Source organism: Solanum dulcamara, chromosome 9, assembly GCF_947179165.1.
Source record: "Solanum dulcamara chromosome 9, daSolDulc1.2, whole genome shotgun sequence".
Classification (NCBI taxonomy): Eukaryota; Viridiplantae; Streptophyta; class Magnoliopsida; order Solanales; family Solanaceae; genus Solanum; species Solanum dulcamara.
This window is the reverse complement of record NC_077245.1, coordinates 20,521,196-20,546,830: the sequence shown is the minus strand read 5'-3', so window position 1 is coordinate 20,546,830 and position 25,635 is coordinate 20,521,196. Positions and strand designations below refer to the sequence as shown.

Here is a 25,635-nt window from a genome sequence, read left to right as displayed (position 1 = left end):
AAGTAATGGGGTATCTAATGATAAATAATTTTCTTTTGGGGGTATAACAATAATTATCCCTATATAAAAGGATTTTTTACATGAATAATTTTTTAAAGATTAATTGTTATTCTTTTGGGTACTTTTTTTTAATTATAGTATATAGCCTATGTTTACTTCTAATAACTAAAATCACCCCATTATTTCTCTCATCTTTTTCTTCTACATCCAACTTTGCGTCGAAAAATGACTTCTTCGATTATGTTTATGCTTTAGTTATAAACATTATCACCTCTCGATTGGGTGATCTCCATGATGATGGTAGTGTAAATTTTGTCTAATCGGTTCACATATACAAAGTTTTGGCAGAACAATTTGACTTTTGCTGCTAACTTCTGATAGTTTTCCCTATGAATTATCAATAAATTATTACTTGATGTCATGTCGAAAAATATCAGGTTCAAAATTTTTTATTGGTGCTTAGATCTAGTCGAAGAAAGTCTCTCAGGTGACGTTTCGTCTTCAGCAAACAACATATTTTTCGATTTGACGAGCATTGAATTCATTTTGCGGTGAATGAAACTCAACGACGGAGAATTAACAAACAAGAGGGTTTATTTTTGAATTGATTGGAGCTACTAATAGTCCGACGGTGGTCTGGTGGTGATTAATCGGGAAAAAAAAGAGGTTAAGCTTCATAAGTTGTATTATTAAAGTTATCTTAAAACTGTAGACCCTCTTACTAAGAAAGATGTTCACTTTTTAAAAATATCCTATATATGTAGGCGGAAACAGGGAAAGGGTCAGATTTATCTAGGAAAGATTTTTAGCGGGGAAGGCAGCCGAGTCGTCCTTCTTATCTTAGAAATTGTCTTATTAAGGTCTCATACGTTGTAACCCTTACATTGCATTCTAGCAAGTTTTAGTTTTATATTAAATATAAACACGTAATACAATTTGAACTCAATATTATACATTATTACGAATTCGATAGTTGCTATTCTAGAACAAATGTAATACATTTCTAACAGCATAAACTAATTTAAATAGTACTAGAATGTTTGAATTTCACATATAATACTTATAATATATTTGTATGATATTTTAGTTATATATTCACCATATGTATTGAAACATGCCTATAATATGTATAATATATTAAATTTAAAATTGTATTATAATTATTATTTATTTTTTCTCTTATTAACTATGTTAAAAAATGTGTTACATTTGAATTTCAAAATATTTAAATACCATTCAATTTAGTTTATATGCTATCGCATTAAAATTGTGTTAGAAGTGTATTTTATATGTATTTAGCTATTTTTGATAAGAAAAGTAAGGCTAAGATGTGTAAGAGTAAATAATTTCCTTTTAGAGAAAAAAAAGTGCTATGACTAATAAATAAGGCTATATAATACATTATCTATGTAAAGTGACTTATTTAAAATATACATTTTGAAGCAGGAAAATAAAAATTAAACTAAGATAAAATGAGATTTACGTGTATTAAATAATATATTCTTCTTTAAAATAAATACAAATAGCTTATATATTCAAAATTCGAGAAAGTAATTTGTGTTCAATTTGGTAGTAGTTTGTAGAGATATATGTTTCTCTAGAATATTTGAGTTAAGTCATCCAAATTTTGGGTGCCTTTAAATATTACTTTTGTTTTATTTAGTACAAAAATATCACTCAACTATAACTATTTTCTTAAAAAATAACTAAATACTTCTGTAATGACCTCGAAAGTCATTTTCAGAAATTCTTGAGAAATTACCATTTTACCCTTTCGTTAGTTTCGCCGGGGATTAACTGATCAGTTTGTGTGGTTGATTTTGATAAGTTCTTAAAAGGTTGTGAACTGTGCAAGTTTTTGAGTAAAGGTTTAAGTTGCTCAAAAGTGATTTTCCGTACCAACCGGAGCTACGGGTCTCGAATTTCATCATCTCCAGAATGTGAAAATTAGTCTAAAAGTGTCTTTGTTTTCGAATTCGAAGTTGTTTCGTGAAATCGAGGTCCTAAGTTTGAAAGTTTGGTTGATTTTGAGTAAAGGTTTGTGTGGTTGATTTTGATAAGTTCTTAAAAGGTTGTGAACTGTGCAAGTTTTTGAGTAAAGGTTTAAGTTGCTCAAAAGTGATTTTCCGTACCAACCGGAGCTACGGGTCTCGAATTTCATCATCTCCAGAATGTGAAAATTAGTCTAAAAGTGTCTTTGTTTTCGAATTCGAAGTTGTTTCGTGAAATCGAGGTCCTAAGTTTGAAAGTTTGGTTTTAAATGAGCTAAGTTTGACTTTAGTCAACAATTCGAGTTTAGAAACTCGGATTGGATTTCCGATGATTCTGTTGGTTTTAGTGGGTGATTTTAGGTTTAGGAGCGGCTTCGTTATAATTTTTGGAGGTTCCGAGCTCATTTTGGTCTTTTTGAGGTCAAAGTTAGTTTAGTTGCGATTGACTTCTAGGTCAAGGAGACCTCGAATTTAAATTTTGATGATTCCATTGAGTCTGGAATGTCGAATTTAGTGGGAATGCATATATGGTTTGTGTGTACGGAATTCCGAACGAATCTCGAGGGTGTCCGATCGGAGACTAAAGATTTTAGCCTTGTTTAGTTTTTCTGGTACTGGTGCAAGGTCCACTTAAGCGGACTAGGTTCGTAAAATCAAAAATGAACCTCCGCTGTAGCGACTCTGTGTCGCTTTAGCGACACCTGAGGGTCTATAGACGGGATTTTGAGTCTTTTCTTTCATTTTTAACTTGTGGGAGCTCGAAGAAGGCGATTGGAATGAGGATTTTTGTGGAAATTAATTAGTTAAGCGATTTTCTACCTAAAACCCTTCATTTCCATATAATATCTTGAGATTTTAACTTTCAATTTCTCGATATTTAATCCTAAATTCCTTGATTTTTTCATAAACTCAAAATGGTGATTTCGAATTCAATTCTTACTCAAATTTTGTGGGTTTTTCAGCCATGAGTTCCATTTTACACGTAGAATCTAATTCTAAAGTCAATTTCCAGTTTTACCCCCTTTTCAAAATTAATCGATTTTTAGACCACTTTACCCTCGATTTCGAATCATTACAATATGGGTGTCATTGAACTCCTTGTGACATGTATGTTTCATTCTTAATAGTGGATTGTCATTTCGGATGTTGAATTCGAGGGTTGTTCATCCAGTAAGAGCGTTCGAGTGTGGTTTCGACAATTGAGGTAGATTTGGCTATTCTTCGTGAGACTAGAATGGGATAATTAGTCAATCTTGTGTTATAGACTATGTGATGGGATTGTAGTGTAGCTTGGAATTGTTAAATTATTAGCGATGCCTGTGTGAGGGCTTATCTATGTTGTGTAGTTCGTGTGACGGCCTTTATTGTTATCTTATCTGCTGTTGAGAACATGTAGGTCGTGATTTATATGTGATAGAGGTGTGAGAGACTATTTGACTTGAATTACATGCCTGAGGGGTTGAGTTGAGCGTTTTGAGAGTATTTGAGCATTGAACTGTTTTTGAAGAAATGTAGTCATTTATTTTAGTAAAACTCCTTCCTATTGCTTTCTATTGAGGGTGAATATCATGCTTAGGTTGAATTTAGAGAACTTGAACCTTGTATTACATGTTAAGTAGAGTATTACCTCCATGCTATATATATTGTGATACATTCATCCTCATTCATTTACATCATTGATATTGCGAAGTTGAGAACTGTCAAATGTCTTTTTAAGAAAGAAAATTTGACACATTTTTATATCCTTGACTACGAGCTAGATGGCAAGGTGATGAGATATTGAGATTGTGACTGGTATATGGATTGCGAGTCCCCCATGAGTCTTTGTCTGGAAGCATTAGCTCGACAAGTGTATATGACAGGTTGTGCGACAACCTTGATCCCACCATACCACCATTTCAATGCATTCATCACATTGCACATCATTACATTGATATCTGTGAATGCTTGGCTTATCTGGTTAATTGTGATAATGAACTATACTTATATGTTTACTTTATTCGCGTCGTTTATTATAAATTGGCGGCACCGATATCGGACTAGAATTTTTCTGTATGCAGGTGAAAGCGTTCCTTAGTTTATTTCGTAGGTTTGATTAATTCCTTATACTCAGTCGGTTAAACCTACTAAGTACACGTGGATTATACTCACCCCTACTTCTGTGTCCTTTTTGATGCAGATTCTAGTCAGGGCGTTTTGCACAGCAGTTGATCTTCTAGCGGACTTTATATCTCCAGATTAGTGGTGAGATCCCGCGATCCGGATCGTCACAAGTCTATCTTTATTTCTTAGTGTACAGTATTATTCGGATACTTAAGTTATAATTTCACATTCAGGCTTTGTATTAGATGTATTATTTCTTCGTTGTCTTTCTTTTCGTTTAATTGTGGTCTGACTTCTCCTTGGGAGTCTCATGTGAGTTTTATTTTTTTGCTTACACATCAGGTTGGGTTGGGATGTGTGCCATCATGACCTCGATTTTTGGATCGTGACAACTTCAAAGGCTTCCTTCTCTCCTAGTTAGCATGTCATGTCACTAAAGCCTCATTTTCAAAAAAATAATAGACTTACTTAATTCATTTAACCAAAATTATATTCTCGTTCTTTGTTTTAAAAAAAATATATTAGCTTATTAAAAATAAATAAATTACATGCTTAGGAATTGTTTTCGGTACATAAACTTTATATTATTTTCCTAAATAGTCACCTATGTTTTGAAAATTGCTTACACAAATAACTATTATTTTTTAAAAGACAATAATATCACCCAACTATTATCAAAAGTTTTTCAAAAAAATATTAAATACTCCAAAAGTCCCCTTATATACTAGTTGATATGCATGCCATTAAACCATCATTTTCAAAAATAATAGATCTATAGCTCATCAAACTCATGTCTCTATTAAAAAAAATTACATGAAAATTTATCTAAAGATTATACAAAAATGAACAATTTAATTATATGCAGATTTTTTTACCAAACAAAATTCAATGAAAAACCTTTGTAGGTAATCATTACTTGAAGGATTTTTGAAATTCCTAAGTAAATTATCAGGAAATTAAGCATGTAATTTTCAATAAATATTCATATAAATCCGTACGGTTGACATAGAGAAAAATGGATAAAAAAAATAATATTATTTAAATTCAATTTAATTTTTATTTTTATTTCAAATTCATGAAACAAAAATAATAAGTAGTTGAATTGTCTATTTTAATTCAATAACACAAGTATTACACAAGATTAATATGCTTATTAATAAAGGTCAAGATTTTATTTTTCTAATCGTTGTAGTATAATAATTTCTCTCATGTGTTATCATTCATTAAATAAATATACAAATATTATTCATTTTTTATTTTTTAAAAGAAAGATATTGTAAGTATGGATTTTAAAGTACACAAATACTTTTTTAAAATGATTATTTGATCTTTAATATCATTGATCCATTATAAAATAATATAATTAAATAATGTTAGTTAATATTCATGAAGTGGTTTGTATGTCATGGTTCAATTTGAACTTCAATTGAATTTTTTAAAACTACAATATTTTCTGAGTATATATTTCATAACTAATCAAAATTAATGGCATTATAATAAGCGTTACAAAAACCATTCCTTGTTGTACAGAAAAGACATATAAAGTTTAAATATGGTAAATGATTCTCAAGCATGAAAATTTCTTCTTAATAAACTAATTTAATTTTACAAAAATAATAAAATTATAATTTTAGATAAATGAATTTGATGAGTAGGAGCCCATTTGGATTGACTTATAAGTTACTTATAAGCTTTTTTCAACTTTTTTGAGTGTTTGGTTGACTAATTTAAAGTCATTTTATACTTAAAATAAGCCACAATAAACAATTGGGTTTGTTTGGATGGACTAATTTTAAGCAGCTTATAAGTCAAAAAAAATAAGTTAGGCTGCACCTACTTTTTTTATAAAAACTTATAAGCAATTTTCAACTTTTAAGTTACTTAAAATAAGTTCATCCAAACCGGCTCTAGGTGATGTTATTAAAAAAATGATGGTTAATGATATAACATGCCAACTAGGAGAGAAAGGGGATCCACTACATCTTTATACTAGGCTTCACCCGCTACTCCGTTTTGATTCAAATCTTTTAATAGGGAGTCAAGGATCTATGAAAAGAACGTTCCACTACGAATTTCTATCCCATTAATAAAGTATAGATAAATAATCTATTCCAAGTCTGATAATTCTCGGGTTTTCTTTGCCAATACACCAATCAATGGTCAATCGTTTCAAAGGAAGAAAATAAAGGCCGAAATCAAGATGAATGTCGATCGGTTTAAAAAAGAACAAAGACAAGGGTTATACCTGTTGGAGAATCCTTACTAGTCTCATCGATTTGATAACAAGGCAGAAATCCCCAATCCGACACTTGTTAGTTTCGAATGAAGAATGAAAAGTGCCATGCCTTAGCAAGCAACCTTTGGTTCGGGAAAGAGACTGACCGGAATGATTGCAACGAGACACACCAATACCACTACTTAGAGGTGGAAAGGGGGGTAGTCGAAGAGTTCAACAAAAGTCATCTCTCTGACACTGGTCGTTCTTTCTACCTAAACTTGCGACTTCTTTCATCAAAGATAGGTGTGAGCGAATTTTCTCGCTAAACCCCTTGAAGTAATGGTGCGAGACTTGCTTAATACAGAGATTTGCCAAGTAAAGGGTGAGTCTCATGCGTTAGTTTGTGGATCTCTTCTAGGATCAACTTGCTTCAAAGTGCCCATTAATTATTTGTGAATTTCAAAAATGATTCTATCGGTGCTTTTGAGATGTTTGCTATTTATAGAGAAAAATATTGATATTTTTGTCATAAATGAAACAAAAGTGATATTTGAAATGAAAACAATAGTTTTTAATAAAATAAATATGTCATAAGTGGTACTATAAATGTTTGATTTTAATAATAAATATTTGATTTTAATAATACATTTGTGTTTGTACTTTATAGTAATTTATATGGAAAATGGTTAAAAATTTCTTTAGATTATGTAAAATGAATAAAAATGCCTCCATTTGATAGTTGATTAAAAAATGTCCTTGATTTTAATAGTTTGGTCCAAAATTGTCTTTATTGTTACTTAATAAATCAAAAATGTCCATTTTCAAATAAATATATTATCTCTTTTCCTTTTAAACACATTATTTTTCTAATGATGTTTTTTTTAATTAAAAAATATTTATGGTACTTCAATTCGTAAAAAATATTAAGAAATACATTTTTTTCTATCTTATTAGAATTTTAATGATTTTTTTAATTAAAAAATATTTATTGTACTTCAATTCGTAAAAAATATTAAGAAATACATTTTTTTCTATCTTATTAGAATTTTTTTTATCATTATTTAAATAAAAATGACTGGCGGGGTTACTGTGAGGGCATAAAATAATTAATGTGAAGGCAATCCGATAAAAATACCACTTTCAAAGAATCTTATTCTTTTTTTTATATATAAATCACTTTAACTAATAAATAAGTAGAAAATATTTTTTTTCTTAATCTTATTTTAACAATTAAAATAGAATAACTCCATATTCCTTTTTAATTGATAATATAGGTCACGTATATAAGATCATAGTAATTCCGATATTAATTTTCACTTACAATGATTAAAAATTTCTAATAAAATATCAAATATTTTAGTTTTTTCTGAATTGAAGTAGGATAAATATTTTCTAATTTTAAAAAATCATCATTAAAAAAAGTGAATAAAAAAAAATATATATTTATTTTCAAAAAACATTTTTAACTCATTGAGTAACGCTAAAAATATTTTTGGACCAAATTATTAAAAAAAAAATATTTTTGGATTAAATTATCAATTGAATATATTTTTATTTATTTAAGATAGTTGGATATTTTTGACGCTTTTCGGCAATATACATCCTAAATTTTTGAACGGAAAAACCAATTTCAAATAACACCAGTTTCGATTGCGGTTTTCTCCGGCGACGTCCTCGGCGATTTCCTTCCGTCGACGTCGAGTTGCAAGTTTCCTCTATATCTGATTCTGATATTCAGTTGAAAAAACCCTAAATCCTTTTCCTAATGTGAAGTGTCAAAATAGCAACTGTGAATTTGCTCACAACAAGGTAAGATGCATTCCTATTTACTATATTAATCCTCAACGTCAATGTTGCAATTACATTATCTAAGTTTATTAGTTGCAATTGTTGTGTAGAAGAAAAGCTTAGCCAGATTCCTTTCTTTCAGATTGTTTTTGTTTTCAGATAAAAAGAGGCATTGATGAAACCCCATTCGGCATGGGGTTCACTGAAGAACCCAGTGAAGTTCAAGATGTAATCGCCTCGTTCATCTTTATCTTATCACTTTTAATATCTGATGGTATAAGAAATGATTCGTTCGTAATGTTTAACCAAAATTATATGCATATTACAGTCCAACAGCCGAGAATCTTGTTCCTATCCGTCTCGACATCGAAATTGATGGCCAAAGATTTAGAGATGCTTTTACTTGGAACCCAAATGGTAAGCTTTTATGTATTTGATTTTTAACCACTATATAATATAAATGATAATAAATCAATATGCAGACGATTTCATGCTTCTGCATTGTATCCTAGTTAGCAGCTAACTGTTTTCTTCTTCCATTATTTGATGCTTTCAATTACTAGTATTTTATCCCAATAAAAGTTCAAAGCTTTTATCCAAAATGCTGAATGCTACCACACCTCACTTGTGCTGTCAAATTGAAAATTTTGGTTTCTCATTACATTGATAAACAATGATTAATGAGCAAATTTTGTGAACAAGTTGAGTAGACATGCTAGTTCCAGGTAAGGGATACAAAACTAGTGAATCTTTCATTTGGTTTTGTATCTGGGAGGTGCTATGACATTGAATGTGTGTCCAAGATACTAGCCATAGATTCCCAAATATTTTTGGCTAGTAATTTTTAGTGAAGTTTTGGGTGAAGTTTCACCATGTTTATGACTAGAGATTTTGGGAGAAGTATTTGACTTTTTAAAGAAATATGTTTTATACCCATAAGTTCTAAATACTATTAAAAATACCCATAGGTTTGTATTATCATTATATAATGAACATGTTTCGTGAAAAGTATGACAACGAACACAATTAATATAAATTTAGAAAAAAGAGGAAGAAAACAAAAGAAAAATACCATTGATTTGTATATGAAAAACTACCGTTACTACTTGTAATTGGAAGTGACTTTGGAGAGCTATCTTGGATAAAAACTAATAAAATATGTATATAACTGGATAAATTTTGTACAACGAACTAAGACTAAAATTCAATCCAAAACTATAAATGTTGGGTGTTTTTATAAAATATAAAAGTTTGGGGTAATTTTTAAATTTTTAAAAGTTCCCAAATAATAGAATTTGGCCCAAATACTGGTTTTTTCGTGTATTTGAGAATTTGGATTGTTTGCCAAAAATATTTGCCAAATAATGGCAACTTGTATGGCCAAACAAGATTTTCCAAGTTTTTTCCCAAATATTTTTGGGAATATCTATGGCCAAACGGGTCCTAAAGATAAGTTCTTGTGAAGATAGTATCTAGAAAATAGTTGGCAAACAACAGAATTCGGGTACATGGCTTTTTTATTTTAGACACTTACTATATCCAGGTGACTTTATAGTGCTCTGAAGACTTTAAAGGAAAAGTTAGCACCCTAAGGGATGCTCTGGTGTGATAATGGATCTAGTATTAGGGTGCTTGATCCTCGAACATGGCTTTATAACTGATGACCTTTGCTGCGTGCTATATTGAAAAAGAGAGAGTAGTGCTATAGAGCTTATGTGCAAACTCTGATATTTGATAATTTTTGTACTAAATTTCTTTTTCCGAGTGATGCTTCATATACAAAGCCATACATATTTTCTCTTCAGTGAATGATTCTGCTGATAACTTTTAAAGAAGGAAAATTATAGTTTACTTAATGTCATCTTGAACTGACCAAGCTGTTGTCCCTCTCTGAACTTCTTAATTACAGATCCTGACTCAGAGGTGGTGGTGTTTGCAAAGAGAACTGTGAAGGATTTGAAACTTCCTCCTGCTTTTGTCACTCAGATAGCGCAATCCATTCAGGTAATTTATAAGAAGTCTTAAATCCGAACATGTTATATGCACCATTCCGTCATCTTTCTTCCTGCTTAATGGGATAATTTGTGATTGAATTATGTGTGTGTGTGGGGGGGGGGGGGGGAAGGGGGTGATTAGAACTATAATGCGAGTTGTTAATTTTCTTTTGAAGGTTACTTGATTCCTACTCTTTTCCTTGCTGGTTCAAATCAACCAGCATTCTTAAAAGTCCTGTGGCCTGAGATTTGTCTTTATCTGAGATCACTGATAGTGTCTGTTCTGGAATGCTCTTCGTTTTTTCTTAGAATTGTATTTGTACATGCTGAAGTCAAGATTCTCTCCCCTCTCCCCACGTGCACAAATTTTGACAATCTTCAGTATCAACAAGCAATTTCTAGTCCAAATAATGTCATCACCTTCCAAATAGATTCTCTTGCATAGAGCCTTTTGAAGAAAGAGATTCTCTTGTATAGAAAGAATCACAGCCTAAGCTTTTGTTGATAGAGCTACCAGGTACTTGTGTTGGTGTGATGTAATAGGTACTGGCGGAATAGCAAGATGTGCACGAGTTCACCTAGACAACACTGTCATAAAAAAAGATTATATTTCGTAGTTGATATCCTTATTTGAAATCTAAAATCCATCACTTGTATACATAACATCATGAACCTTGAAAATTGTGAAATAGACCTAGAGCCTCTATTGCTAGACATGAAGGAAGCTGACTTTTAGGGATGACTTCCATGAGGGGAAACATGTTGCATTGCTGGTAAATCAATGTCGTTTTGATGGGAACCAACATATACAGATCTAGCATTGATTGTCAAACTGGTGCCATTTGATAATTGACCAAATGTGCGCTAGGGAAGGGAGCATAAAAGTATGGAGAAAAACTCAAACTTCTCCTTGCTAATAGTGAGACATTTGTGTTACTTCAAAGTCATATGGAGGATTTTTTTTTTTCAATTCTTTGGGTTTCCTTTTAGAGGCAGGAAATCTTATTCCTCCCTTTGAGAGGTTTGTAAGTTGCTTTAGAAGGAGCTAATCTTGATCCGATTTACAAAGAGAATCAGGGAAATCTCTGATATTGAGATCATGATGCATGCATTTTTGGAAAGGGCTGATAATTTGAGATGCATTAATGTTGTTGGCTTAATCCTAAACAAAAATTGTTTAAAGTGATTGAGAGCCTAGCAAGCCTGCTTCACAATAGGCCAAACATTTTTTTATAAAAAGCCAGATTGAAATCATCAGAGCCTGGAACCTTGGTTTATATCCGTAGCTTCATTCGTTGGGAAGGGCATTGAGGCGATCTCCTTACTTCCCCAGTAGTGCTATTAAATACTCGATAGACACTCAAAATTTCCTATGTGATCGCTTCTTGCTCCTTTAATTGCATTGCTAATCACTCTCAACTTATCTATGCTACTCTACCTATTATTTTTCTGGAGCCTGGAACTTTGATTATATGCTCATTCTCCTTCTCTGGAAAGGGCATTTGAATCGATCTCCTTCTTACTCTAGTAGTACTATTAAGTACTTGCTAGACACTCAAAATTTCCTGTGTGACCACTTCTGGATCCTAAGTTACATTGCTAATCACTTCTAACGCATCGAAGGAGAACTGGGGCTCACCAATGCTAGAAGTACTGGCTGCTACTGGTTCGTCTCCGAAGCCAACTCTAAATCTGTAAAACATGAAAGTGAGGGTGAGTCTACTATTCCTGTGAGTAAATAACCATCCATAACTGTTGGTACAAGGAAAAAAATTAAATGAAAAGAAAGGGAGTGGCCACTGTTTTATCTGATTACACGTATTCCTCAACCTAATTGGAATGAAACGATGTAATAATCCGCTTGATGTCATATCAGCCTTTTTTCTGTTTTAAATATTTGGTTTGGGGAGGGGGATTGTTTTGTTTGTTCTTAGATTGGACAAACCCTATCAAAGCACTTTGTGAGGGAATGTAGGCTTTTATCCTGTTTCACTTTTGCAAGGTTTAATTCTTGAAGCATTTTTAATGCAATCTATTCTTCACTTTGCCAGCATTACTTGAGTGCCCATGTAATGCTTGACTTACCAATGCATTTGAGCTAATTCGTATGAAAAATGCATAGCTAATTGGTTAACTGGCGACTGACTACCTCATTCAGGTCAAACACCATTATCAAGTTGTTCACCCTTCACTCCCTAGTTCTCCTGTATGCAGTCCAGTGAAGCTCCCGACAGACCACAATTTGTGTCCAGAAGTACTCTACAATGCCAATGTTTTAATAAAACCATCAAATTCCTAAACTAAGTGCATATATCTCAACCTTAGGCGACTCCAAGTACCCACAATCACCATGAGCATAGGTCATCCTCACAACCTTGTAGTCTCTCGTTTTAATTACAACAACAACAACAACATACTCAGTGAAATCCCACAAGTGGGGTCTGGGGAGGGTAAGATGTACGCAGACCTTACCACTACCTCATGGAGATAAGAGAGTCTCTCGTTTTAATTGCAAAGCTAAATCCAAAGACAAACATTTAAGTCCTAAGTTGTCACAACAAAGAGGAGGCTTTGGGAGGGTGAGACATCTGCCTGTCATAGGGTTCCAAAGTACCAAAAGATTTTCGTATCAAAATAAATCATTAGACAAACAGAGGAATCCATTGCATATGCCCACAATCCTATAATAATATCGCACTATGTTACTAAGGTTTTATTTGTTTGCACTTAATGGAGGTTTGAATTTGAATGGTTCACACATTAGGTCATTAAGTGCATTTGTTTTCATTAAGATTTAAGCACTTAACTAGCTGAATAGGTCTTAATCATTAAGATTTTGAACAAAGTCTTAATATCATTAAGAGGTATTCTTGTGTGATAATATTCACCACCACTCTATCCACAATGATCGGCCACCACCACTAACCACCTCTGTCATCACACCACCATTGTCAACTACCATTAACGTCGTCAACCACCACTCCCAACCACGTCTGCCATCACAATTACCACTAGAAAACCAACACCGCTACCAACCATTAATATCGACTGCTATCTCATCTACCACGTCCATCATTATATATATATTCAGATCTAGAGACAACATCTTAATTCATATGTGCATTCAGATTCAAACGTCTTAATCTTAATGAAAACAAATGAGGCCTAAAAGAGGCTCCTGTTCTTACTTCAGTTTCAATACTAGGTAATGCATCAATATGTTGGATATATTATTTTTCCTTCCTTTGAGCTTTTGAGAAGTACCTAAAGATTGTACTAGTTGGAGGTTTTGGGAGAACGGTGTTTTGGTGTGCAACCATATGAATTGAGAGCTTGAAATTAGTGAGTTGCATGATCTTGATACGCACCTAAATCGAAGTAGAGATTCGAGTGGGAGCCTTGAGAAGATTTGAACCATCATTTCTTCTGTGATATAGACTGACATTTTTCTTGGGATATGAAATTGAAGATAAGAGAATGCTTTCTTTTATACCGGGTAAATAAAGCTAAGACGAGTTTATACCAGAAACAATAAATAGTACTGAATTTGATGCAATGTGAAGTGCAACTTCATTATTGCACACAAGTTCCATTCCTTTAGTATATCCAAATTTCAACTCCTTCGTTAGTTGGTTGATCCATATGAGTTCACATGTTGCCACTGCCATAGCCCGATATTCTGCTTTTGCACTAGATCTAGCAATCACATTTTGTTTCTTACTTTTCCACGGCACCAAATTCCCCCCCCCCCCAACTAGAACACAATATCTAGAAGTGGATCATTTGTCAAAGGGTGACCCTGCCCGGTCTGCATCTGAATATCCAACAATTTTCTCATGCCTTGGACTTCGTAAAGTAGTCTTTCCTTGGAGCAGATTTTATGTATCGAAGAATGTGAAAAACTGCATTATAATGGCTGTCACAAGGAGAATTCATGAACTGACTTACAACACTAACCGAGAAGGTAATATCACGTCAAGTCATTGTGAGATAGTTCAATTTTCCTACCAGCCTTCTATATCTTCTTAGATCGCTAAGACGCTCCCCTTGACCTTGTAGGAGCTTAATATTTGAATCCATGAGAGAATCGATAGGCCTACAATCTGTCATCCATGTGTCTTCAAAAATATCAAGTGCATACTTCCTTTGTGAAATGGCAATTACTGATTTGGATTGAGCAACCTCAATGCCCAAGAAGTACCTCAATCGACCAAGATCCTTAGTCTGAAAGTGTTGGAAAATATGATGTTTCAATTTGGTAATTCCTTCATCATCATTACCTGTGATAACTATTTCATCAACGTACACTACCAAATACATGCGTAAACTTGGAGCAGAGTGACAGTAGAACACAAAGTGATCAGCTTCACTTCGTACCATGCCAAACTCCTGAACAACCATGCTAAACTTCCCAAACCATGTTCGAGATGACTGTTTTAGGCCATAGAGTGCTTCTTGTAGTTTGCACACCATGTTACTAGACACTTCCTGAGCAACAAAACTAGGTGGGTGCTCCATATATACCTCATCTTCGAGATCTCCATGAAGAAAGACATTTGTAATATCCAACTGGTAGAGAGGCCAATGAAGAACAACAACCATGGATAAAAAGAGACGGATTGAAGCAATATTGGCCACAAGAGAGAAGGTATCACCATAGTCCAGACCAAAAATCTGTGTATAACCCTTGGCCACTAGTCGAGCTTTTAGGCGATCAATCTGTCCATCAAGGCCATCCTTCACTGTATATACCCAACGACAACCAACGGTAGATTTATCTGGAGGTAGAGGAACAAGCTCCGAAGTACTACGAGAGTGTAAGGCAGACATCTCCTCAATCATAACTTGTTGCCATCCTGGATAAGAAAGAGCTTTATGTGTAGTCTTAGGAATAGACACAGATGATAGTGATGATACAAAGGCAGAATGGGCCGGTGATAAACGATGATAGCTCAAACAAATATATATAGGATGAAGGTTACGAGTAGATCGATTACCTTTTCGAGTGGCAATGGAAGGACTCTGTGTAGACAAGTCCTCGATAGGCAAGGATTCCGACGGCGGGCGTGAATCATTTGGGTGTGAACAATGATGATAGGTCAATAGCGATGGAGGTGTAGAGGAGGAAGATAGAGTTATAGGAGATGACGTGGAAGGATAGACCATGGTGGGATCCCTAAAAAATGAAACTTGTAAAACCTCAGAAATGCTTAATTGTTCAACATAAGAGGATGTAAAGTAGGTCTAACCTTAAAAAAAAGTAACATCAGCGAACATAAGGTTCACTGGAGGTTAGGTGAGAAGTATTGATAGCCCTTTTGTACCTTTGAATAATCGAGAAAGACACATTTAAGAGCATGGGGAGCGAACTTGTCTTTTCCTGAAGTGAGTATATGGACAAAGCATGTGCTCCCAAAGACGCGTGGTGGAAAAGAGAATAAGGTTGAGTGGAAAAACAAAATCAAGTGTGGTACCTGATTTTGTATAGCAGAAGAAGGCATACGGTTAATCAAATAACAAGAGGTAAGCACTGCATCCCCCCAAAATACGCAATGGAACATTTGCTTGTATGAGAAGAGTGCGTGCAGTCTCAATAATATGCCTATTTTTTCTCTCTGCGATCCCATTTTGTTGTGCAGTGTAAGGACAAGATGCCTGATGAAGAATTCCATGGGAAGACATAAATTTTCTAAATTGAGATGATAAATATTCACGTGCATTATCACTACGAAAAGTACGAATAAAAACACCAAATTGATTTTTTATTTCAACACAAAAAGTCTGATATATGGAAAATAATTCAAATATGATTTTTCATTAAGAACATCCAAGTGCACCTCGAGTAATCATCAATGAAAGTAACAAAATACTTAAAAACCCAATGTTGAACTAACTCTACTAGGACTCCAAATATCAGAATGAACTAAATGGAAAAAAGACTTTGCATGATTATTAGGACTGCATGGAAAAGTAGTTCGGGTGTGCTTCCCCAATTGACATCACTCACAAAATAACTTAGACAATTTGGATAAGCTAGGTACCATCTTTTGAAATTTAGATAATCTAGGGTGTTCCAATCGTCTGTGGATTAAATTTGGAGAGTCGGACACTGAACAAACTGTACTGAATTTGTGAGAATTGAGATAATAAAGTCCATCTGACTCATGCCCTTTGCTAATTATCCTTCCCGTAAGGTCCTATATAACAAAGAAGTCACTAAAGAATGAAACGAAATAATTTAAAGCCTTAGCCAAACGACTTATTGACAGGAGGCTAAAGGGACAATCAGGGATACAAAGAACATTATTTAGAGTCAAGGAAGGTAAGGGATTGGCTTTACAGACTCTAGTTGCCATGTTCTGAGCAGCGACAGATCCAGGATTTCCATTAAGGGGGTTCGGGAAAAAAATGTAGTGCTGAAGATTTGAACTTGGAACCTCAAGGTTAGTTTTGAACCCCTCAACTACTAAGCCAAACCCTAATCTTATATTCAAGAGGTTCAAAATTAATATATAGACATAAAAGTTCTTAAAAATACTTTATATATACAATGTAATTTTTTTCCGAATCCCCTCGGTTACCTCTAGGTCCGCCATTGGGTCTGAGAGCCACTAGCTAACGTAACAGTGGGAAGGGACTGAGAGTAGGTAATATTAGTCAATAAAGATTTGTTACCAGAAATATGATGAATATCTCTTGAGTCCATGACCCAAGGGTCAAGTGTGGTGGACTGTGAGATACAAGCAACATGATTAATAGGATTGTCAATCTGGGCAACGGAAGTTATTGAAGAAGATGTCTGCTTACTCGCTTGATACAGAAGAAAGTTATTGTATCTTTTGGCAATCTGGGCAACATGATTAATAGGATTGTCCCTAATGTTTGTGTTTTGTTTTATATATGTCCCCCGTTCACCTTTTGGCTCATAGGAGCCCCACTATTAAATAAGCCTAAGGTCTCAGATATGTCCCTCCTACTAATGGTTTCCCATTGTGGAAAAAACTGGTCTAGTTGTGTAGGTATATATTTGAACCTTTTCAACTGTTTAATTTGGACCTTTTCACTTGTTTAGGAGCATGCTTCAAATTATTGTAGAGGGTATACATAACTAATTTGCTAGTTTAGGGTAAATAAGGATCTATGTTATGTTTCTGTGGCTCCACTAAGCCACTATGGCAAATGTCAGAGCTAAGCTACATAACCCTTTGATTGAGGGGCTGAATATGAGACAAAATTAACGTTGTGGGGCTTTTATGGAACAAAAGGTAAAGCGAAGGATAAATGTAAGACAAATCGAATACTTCAGGGGGTTAATTTGAATTTTCCCCCTTTATTTGCATGGTAAAGTTATTGGCCCTCTTGGTTTAACCCTCCCCCTTGCAAAAAAGAGCTAACTACCAAAATGTACCAAAAAATAAGAATTTTACTGACAATTAGCCAATTTTATCATTTGACCATGTTTAGCCACAAAATGTTACCAGTGATATACAACATTCAAAAAACTTAGGGAAAAAGGGTTTTTTCAATGTGTATGGTTGAAATTCATCGAAAACATATAAATGAGGCAATACATAAATTAAGAGGAAGATCGGAGGTTGTTTGAAATCAAAATTCATAGTTGAAAAATTTCTGTGCGACTTATGTATCTCACACCCACGTATACATGGATATATAGGGAATACATAGGAGCTACAAAGTGGTGGTTAGATCGACTCTATTGTACGGGGCGGAGTGTTGGCCAATCAAGAAACTTCATGTTCAGAAGATGAAAGTCGCGGAAATGCGAATGCTGCGGTGGATGTGTGGGCACATTAGGATGGATAGAATTAGGAATGAAGATATCCAAGACAAGGTGGGAGTGACATCGGTGGAGGACAAGATGCGGGAAGCGAGACTGAGATGGTTTGGGCATGTGAAGAGGAGAGACACAGATGCTCTAGTGCGGAGGTGCGAGAGGTTGACTATGGACGGTTTCAGGAGGGGCAAAGGGAGTCCGAAGAAGTATTGGGAAGAGGTGATTAGACATGATATGACACAGTTGCAGCTCACCGAGGACATCACCTTAGATAGGAGGCTGTGGAGGACTCATACTAAGATAGTGGGCTAGGTGGCTTATTTTTTCTCCATAGTAGTCGTAGTTTCGCTCATTTGTTTATTAACATTTGATTTCTGCATTTGATTACTGCTTATATTTGTTGGTCCGGTTTACTTTGGGTATCCTATTTATCTATAGTAGTTAATGATCCTTTCTTTCCGATCTTCCCTACCCTGACTTTCTCGCTCTCATTATTCATATTTTTATATTGTTTTCTATATGTTTGGCTCTACTGACCTATGTCTTGTTTTCCTTGATTCTCCTCTCTTGTTCTTCTCTCTTAAGCCGAGGGTCTTTCGGAAACAGCCGCCCTACCTTTCAAGGTGGGGGTTAGGTCTGCGTACACTCTACCCTCCCCAGACCCCACATGGTGGGACTATACTGAGCTGCTTGTTGTTGTTGTTGTTGTTACTGCCCTTGATTATCCCATTTTCTTGATATTGGTATTGTGCTTGTCTTATAGAATTTGTATCGCCTTTCGTTTCAGCTATTATGATATATATATTATACTGTGATTCTCCCTTTATTGGGACTGTTACTTTGAGCTGGGGGTCTTTCGAAAACAATCTCTCTATCTCCATGAGATAGTGATAAGGTCTGTGTACACTCTACCCTTCCCAGACCCCACTTGTGGGATTTCACTGGGTATGTTGTTGTTGTTCATATGGTATACACAAATGATACACAGAGGGATACTCGAGATACACATCTCATCTTCTTCTATGTTCATCTTCAACTTCAAAATAGGCTCAAATTTCATTTGTGGGATTTCACTGGGTATGTTGTTGTTGTTCATATGGTATACACAAATGATACACAGAGGGATACTCGAGATACACATCTCATCTTCTTCTATGTTCATCTTCAACTTCAAAATAGGCTCAAATTTCAATTCAAATCTCCACTAATTGTCCTAAAAATGAGATTCAAACTCTTAAGATGTACCAAATCTAGTCCAACAACACCAACTCGAAACAAATTTCGGAAACCCAAATTTTGAAAATCAAGCTTTAGCGAGCTTTAATGGCTTTCAATAGAGTTCAACTCATCTTCTTCACTTTCCAAGCAACCAATCTATGTCCTATGTTCAAAATTAACTTCAAAAGCCGTATCCCATCTATTCCGACAACACCCTCCCGAAACAAAATGCAATTTCGGAAAATCATTTTTTCATGCTAAACTTAGGCAATGTTGTGGTGATGTTATGCATAGTTAATAGTATATATCCCAATACTTTATCAAAGGTGTGGTGTTGTGATGCTTTCAAGTTCCAACAATGATCTGGAAGTAAAGATTATTAGCTTAATCAGATTTTTATCACATGATACGCAATTGAATTGTGCGTATGGAAAAAAGACTTGCATCGACTGTAATAAGCATTTCAGATTCAAAAAGGTGGATAATGCTTGTGCTTGCAATTTGGTGGGTATTAGATGTGAAGACTTTCTGAACTTTGTCGTCCAATGTTTGGAAGAGAAGGAGTTGGGGTTAATATAGGTAACATTTTTGCTATGAAAGGCCAAATTGGGTACTACTCCCCTCCCCCCCCCCCCCCAAAAAAAAAAGGAAAAAAAGAATAAAGGATTAAGATCAAAGATATTTTTGTATGTTATGTTTGGGACAGGGTAATGGAGATGAGGGTGAGAAAAGGGTGTGTCTATTATCGAGAACCAATATGGATTCATGTCGGGAGCCATTTATCTTGTAAGGAGAATGGTGGAGCAATATAGGGAGTGGATGTAGGACTTATATATAGTGTTCGTTGACCTAGAAAAAGCATATGACAAAGTCCCTAAGGTTTTTTTATGGATATGTTTAGAGGTTGGAGGTGTACTTGTGACTTACATTATGACGATTAAGAACATGTACGATGGAGCCAAGACTCGAGCGAGGACAATAGGAGGAGACTCAGAGCACTTTCCAGTTGAGAGCACTAGGGATCAACTCTTAGCCCGTTTTAATTTGCCTTGGTGATAGATGAACTGACGCGGTATGTCCAAGGTGAGGTGTTATGGTCTATGCTATTTATAGATGACATAGTATTGATTGATTAGATACGCGACTGAGTAAATGATAGGCTGGAGGTTTGGAGATAGACTCGTTTGTCTAAAGGGTTCAGGTTGAGTTGGCTGCAGGACTAAGACAGAGTACTTGGAGTGTAAGTTGAGTGACGTAACTCAGTAGGCAGATCTGGATAAAAGACCAAAAGACTGTTCATAAGATGTTAACATTAGTCTTTAGAGTATTACAGAACAGTATAATTTGGAGAAACCTCAACAGTATTCTTCCATTGATGTAGAACTTTTATCTAAACTCACCTGTGGCATAGCATGTAGGTCCTTTGGCTATAAATATCATTCAACAATATTTTCCCTTATGTCCTTTGGCTAAGAAATTTTATTTTCTGGTTGTTTCCTGTTTACCTATCTAAAAGAAATTACTCTGTGTCTGCTATTCCTTTTTCTGGATAAAAACTTGGTGTTGTCTAGTGTCTGCCGACCTCTGTTGCAAAATGACTGCTTAGGGTACATGCTTCTTTTTCTGTTGTTTCCTGCAACTTAAGTCTTACTGGCTTCTCCGCTTCCAATTTTGTAGTCACAATTGACAGAATTTCGGTCATACGAAGGACAAGATATGCACACTGGCGAGAGAGTTGTTCCTATCAAGGTTTGTCACAGTTGTTTATGTCGATATTGATGACATTATGTTGAAAGATTATTCATCCCCAAAGAAAAAAATACTATGAAAGAGACCTATCTTACTGACTTTGGTGGTCACAACTGCTGTGGATTCATCATTCGAAGTAGGTACTTGTATTTATCTATTTCCTTTTCTTTTCCGGGCTCATCCAGCTTGATCTCCGAGTAAATCACACAGTTATCAAGGATCACTTTTTCTGGGTAAGTTTTACTATAAGGTTGGATGTCTCATTCTTCATCTATCTTGCTTTGGTAAGAACTGTGATCAAATTAGCAAATACTCTGCCTCATTTGTTGCTAATACAAAGAGAATCAAAACAATTTCAGGACTTGAACAATTTTGAGAGTGATCCTGAAGAGTTTGCACGGACATTTTGTAAAGATATGGGAATTGAAAACCCAGAAGTTGGAGTAAGCTCTATTTATTTCCTTTCTGTTGGTTGAGAATAAAAATAGTGTGTGTTTCCATCCCATAAAATTCTCATTTGTTATTGCATATTCTTGTAAGTTTGATATTCATCATTGTCTGATATACTTCAGCTATGTTGCTCGGACTCTTCAAAAATGTCGATGGGTGCGTGTCGGATACTCCAAAAGTAGTGCATTTTTGGAGAATCCGACACGGATGCGACAACATTTTTGGAGAGTTCGAGCAACATAACTTCTAAGTTATGGGGTTGATGAAGTTGGGGGGGGGGGGGGGGTCCCTTCTATACTTCTTTTTCTTCCCATTTCAGTTTGATTGTTTTTGGGGGTTAGCTCGAGTATATATAAGCCAGCCGGAGACAATTGTGGCACCAAAATTTTAGCCTTGTGCTCTCAAGATTCAATGTTCAAATTCCATGATACTTCCGCATCTCTGATGCGAAACTGAATATTTTGGGTTCAATATTTGCAACTTGTGCAGATAAAACTAACCTCCCTCCTATTTTGCTACAATTAAGACGATCTTCCTGTAATTTGTAAATGGGGGAGGATTGGTGAAGAGGAATCATAAAATTAAAATGCCATTAGGTCTCATTTCTTGATAGTCTCATGAGGGAAATTCTAGCAAAATGCACAGTTCCTTAATCAAGAAAGTGACCTAGTCAAGAACTCGCATGTTCAGAAGGTGCATGTTGCGGAGATGAGGATGCCGAGATGGATGTGTGGACACACTAAGAGTGATGGGATTAGGAATGAGGTTATTCGGGAGAAGATGGGAGTGGCCTTCGTGGCAGAGAAGATGAGAGAAGCGAGACTGAGATGGTTTGGCCGTGTGCAGAGGAGGGGTGTTGATGCACCAGTTAGGAGGTGTGAGGGGCTTGATTTGAGGGTTATGCGGAAGGGTAGGGGTAGATCGAAAAAGTATTGGGGAGAGGTGATTAGACAGGATATGGCACAACTCCATATCATCGAGGACATGACCTTAGATAGAAAAGAGTGGAGGTCGCAGATTAGGGTAGAAGATTAGTAGGAGTAGAAGGCTAGTAGGAATAGGATGATGTCTTGCCCTGTGACTGTCTAGGTTGGTCGTAGGTCTAGGCGTGTCAGTATAAGTGTGTTGTTATTGCCTCTCGATCTTCACATTATTTTGCTATTGTTATTTTCTTGTCTTGTACAATTTGCAACGCTTTTCGTTTTTGCCATTATGATATATATACATATATTGATTTTTCTCTCTTATTTGGGGCGGATACTTTTGAGCCGAGGTCTTTCGGAAACAGCCTCTCTATCTCAATGAGGTAGTGGTAAGGTCTGCGTACATTCTACCCTCCCCAGACCCCACTTGTGGGATTTCACTGGGTATGTTGTTGTTGTTGTTAGACCATTGACAGAGTTGTGAGAATATGAGGAATTTAGTTACTTGGTTTTAGAGAATAGTTATTTTTGATGTCAAGTGGGTAATGCCTCCCAGTGTTTAAGAGCTTATTGAAGACATGGCGACATTAAAAATGATAAAGAGTATACAATCTGTTTGGAGAACAACCCCTCTGTGTTTTATGGACAATATGGCTGGAAAGAAATAGGGTCTGGTTTGAAGGGGAAAGACAGCATATTTCCAGGACTAAGAATAGATGTCCTGTAAATTTGTATTTCTAGTGTACAAGGAGTATTAAGGAAAATATGGATCAATACATGGAATTCTTAAAAGAGATAGGAGATATGTGGCTGACATGATGGTGATAGATGCTGTTTTTTTGTAATGTGTACCATCTTGGTTCCTTTTCTCAATCAAATCTTACCTTTTCAAAAAGATATTGGAACGGTAATGAATAATTTAGGAAAATAGGTCTTTAACCTAAAAATATGGACAACATATTGGGCTTTGCTCAAAAGAGTAGTCTAGAGATCATGTTCCACACAGGAAACAATTACTATTGTTATGTTTTTACAATGTTCTTGTCTTGTATTTTCTATATTTCATCCTTTCTTTCCCTTAGTCTCTTTTTTGTTGTACTGGTCTTAAGAAAAGATTGCTTATCTTGACACAACTGTGAGAAGCCAAGGATGAGCGATTTGTCTTTAACTTGCTTACTTTTTAAATTTTGTCAGAGTTAAAGTTCGAATAGTCCTATAATTGGAATTGGACGAACAAACACACACAACTAAGAGCTTTTGTTACAATTAAAGCAGAAAGATATTGGACTGTAATTTGAAATAGCAATTTCTTCTTAAAGGTAATCATGGATTAGGGATGTTAAAACCTCTTGATATTGTAGGCCCTTGTATTTATGTGTTAAAAGATTTATATATTTGTTCATGTATAAGTAAACTCTAGACATATAAGAGTTCCAAATCGAATCTCATTAGAAAGCGGATCGTTTGTCACTAGGTTGCCTGCTCCAGTCTCCTTAAGAAATGTTCATTGTTGGGTTAACCATAGAGAGGGAGGGCAGAGCTTTTGATTATTTCATGTTGTCAAAGAGTTGAACAACGGGTTTTTAATGTTGTCAAAGATTTGAACAATGAAAGTAGATGGTGAGTGCCTGATTGTTACTTAGCTCGGTATTTAAATGAGATTTTGTCCCAACATCATCCCATCAAGATACACTTTTTTCTGTAGTTGTAGCTTCTTGGAAAGCACTCAATTTTAGTTTTGTGTTACTTTCTCAATTTTTACTCCTAGAAAACGATCATTGGTACCACTTTCTTTAATACCCAGTGTTTTGCTTACATCGTAACAATCTGTTCAACTACGTGAGACTGTCATTTTTCAGTATCCTTTTTATTTTAACAAAATGGGGACGCTTTCTTATTGATAGTTGACTCCTTTTTTGTAGCCTGCGATTGCGATAGCAATTAGAGAACAACTTTATGAGGTGAGAATATATCATTCATTTGGTGTACATGACCTAATTGTTTCTACCTGGATTCAGTTATGTGTTCATAGTTGAAAGCCAGTCACTTCAAGGTCTTTTGACTATCTTTGGCATTTAACTTTTCAGATTGCAATGCAAAGTGTTGCATCAGCGAGAGAAAGCAGGGCAAATAAGAAAGGACGCAGAGGAATGGAACATCTCTCAGCCAGGTTAGTGTCATTGATCCTATGCTGTTTATGTTAATCTTTGGTTAATCAAATCGCAGACCTGCCCTTACATTATCCTCGGTACATCTCTTTCCTCATAATTATCTTTTTGACAGTAAAATAGGTTTGCCTGCATTGGACCTGGTGAAGCTATTTGGCATTAAATCAAGTGTCATCCGGTACCATTTTTTCTTTTTCTTAATATTCTTTCACTCAATAAAAAATGAAAGTGAAAAGGAATGAGGATTTTTTATCTGTATTTCAATTCAATCGTATCTCATCAGCATGTCCAGTTTTGGAATTCATTCATTTAAAATGTGACTCTTCTCAGGAAAAAGAGGGACTGGGATGTATATGAACCAATTGTCGATCTCCTATCAAATGAAGAGGTGGATGCCCTTGAGGCTAGAGAAGAGAGGCATGCTCGATGATGCAGATAGTGTCTGTTGGAATGGATACCAGCAGTTAAAAGGATAATTTTGTTCAAGTTTTAGAATGATGAAATGAAACTAGTTCCTAGTCATAGTATGTTCAGATTTTTGCATTGATCTGGAGAGATTACAGTTGTGTTTGTCAAAAGAATATGGAACAATACTTTTGTGCTAATTCATTAGTAGCTGTTTCTCTACTTCTATAGATTTTTGGGATTACAAAAGATGGAAACATGTTTGTTGATACTTGAACTTGACAAGTGGTATCATAGTGTTTCATTAATCTCAATGGATTAGTGAGTTCATTGAAGAAAGAACTTTCAACCACTTCCGACCCATATTTATTTTTAACACATGGACCCCAATATCAATTTTAGCTCATGATTATTTTCAATGCATGAGTTTTTTCAATCAATATTAATTTTTTAATTATTACATATTTTAACTCATACTTATTTTTGAGAATTGTTTTTCGAAAAAGTATTTTTGGAGAATATAAAAACGTGTTTGTATTATCAACCAAGTAAAATGGTTGTCCACTTAAAATGGTGGATAGTCCATTTACTTTTTAAGTGGGTAAATTGCCATTAATATTTTCCTCCACTTGTAAATATGGCTATAAATATAGCCTTAAACTTCAATGTAAAAATACACAAAACATATAAAAGAAGAGAATTATTATTACTCTCTCTATATTACTACTCTCTCTATTAATACTTTCTATATTACTCTCTTGTTCTTCTTCCTTTACAAAATTGTCAAGTAAGTTAATTTATAACACGTTATCAGCACGAAGCTCTAATTTTTC

The 25,635-nt window shown here is 34.9% G+C and overlaps 1 protein-coding gene across 3 annotated transcripts; it reads left to right on the top strand.

Annotated features, from left to right (window-relative positions):
- The first annotated feature begins 7,912 nt into the window (after window positions 1-7,912).
- On the top strand, window positions 7,913-25,024 carry LOC129904097 (chromatin structure-remodeling complex protein BSH). 3 transcript variants are annotated; one of them, XM_055979627.1, is made up of 11 exons: window positions 7,913-8,121; window positions 8,260-8,328; window positions 8,429-8,517; window positions 10,010-10,104; window positions 20,785-20,856; window positions 21,042-21,089; window positions 21,216-21,299; window positions 24,152-24,190; window positions 24,317-24,399; window positions 24,513-24,575; window positions 24,728-25,024. In XM_055979627.1, the coding sequence occupies exons 2-11, from the start codon at window positions 8,276-8,278 to the stop codon at window positions 24,825-24,827; spliced, it is 726 nt and encodes a 241-aa protein (XP_055835602.1). In that variant the 5' UTR covers window positions 7,913-8,121; window positions 8,260-8,275; the 3' UTR covers window positions 24,828-25,024. The 3 variants fall into 3 exon arrangements, with proteins under 3 accessions (XP_055835602.1, XP_055835601.1, XP_055835603.1); XM_055979626.1 differs by having other exon boundaries at window positions 8,243-8,328; XM_055979628.1 differs by lacking the exon at window positions 24,152-24,190 and having other exon boundaries at window positions 8,243-8,328.
- The last annotated feature ends 611 nt before the right edge of the window (window positions 25,025-25,635 follow it).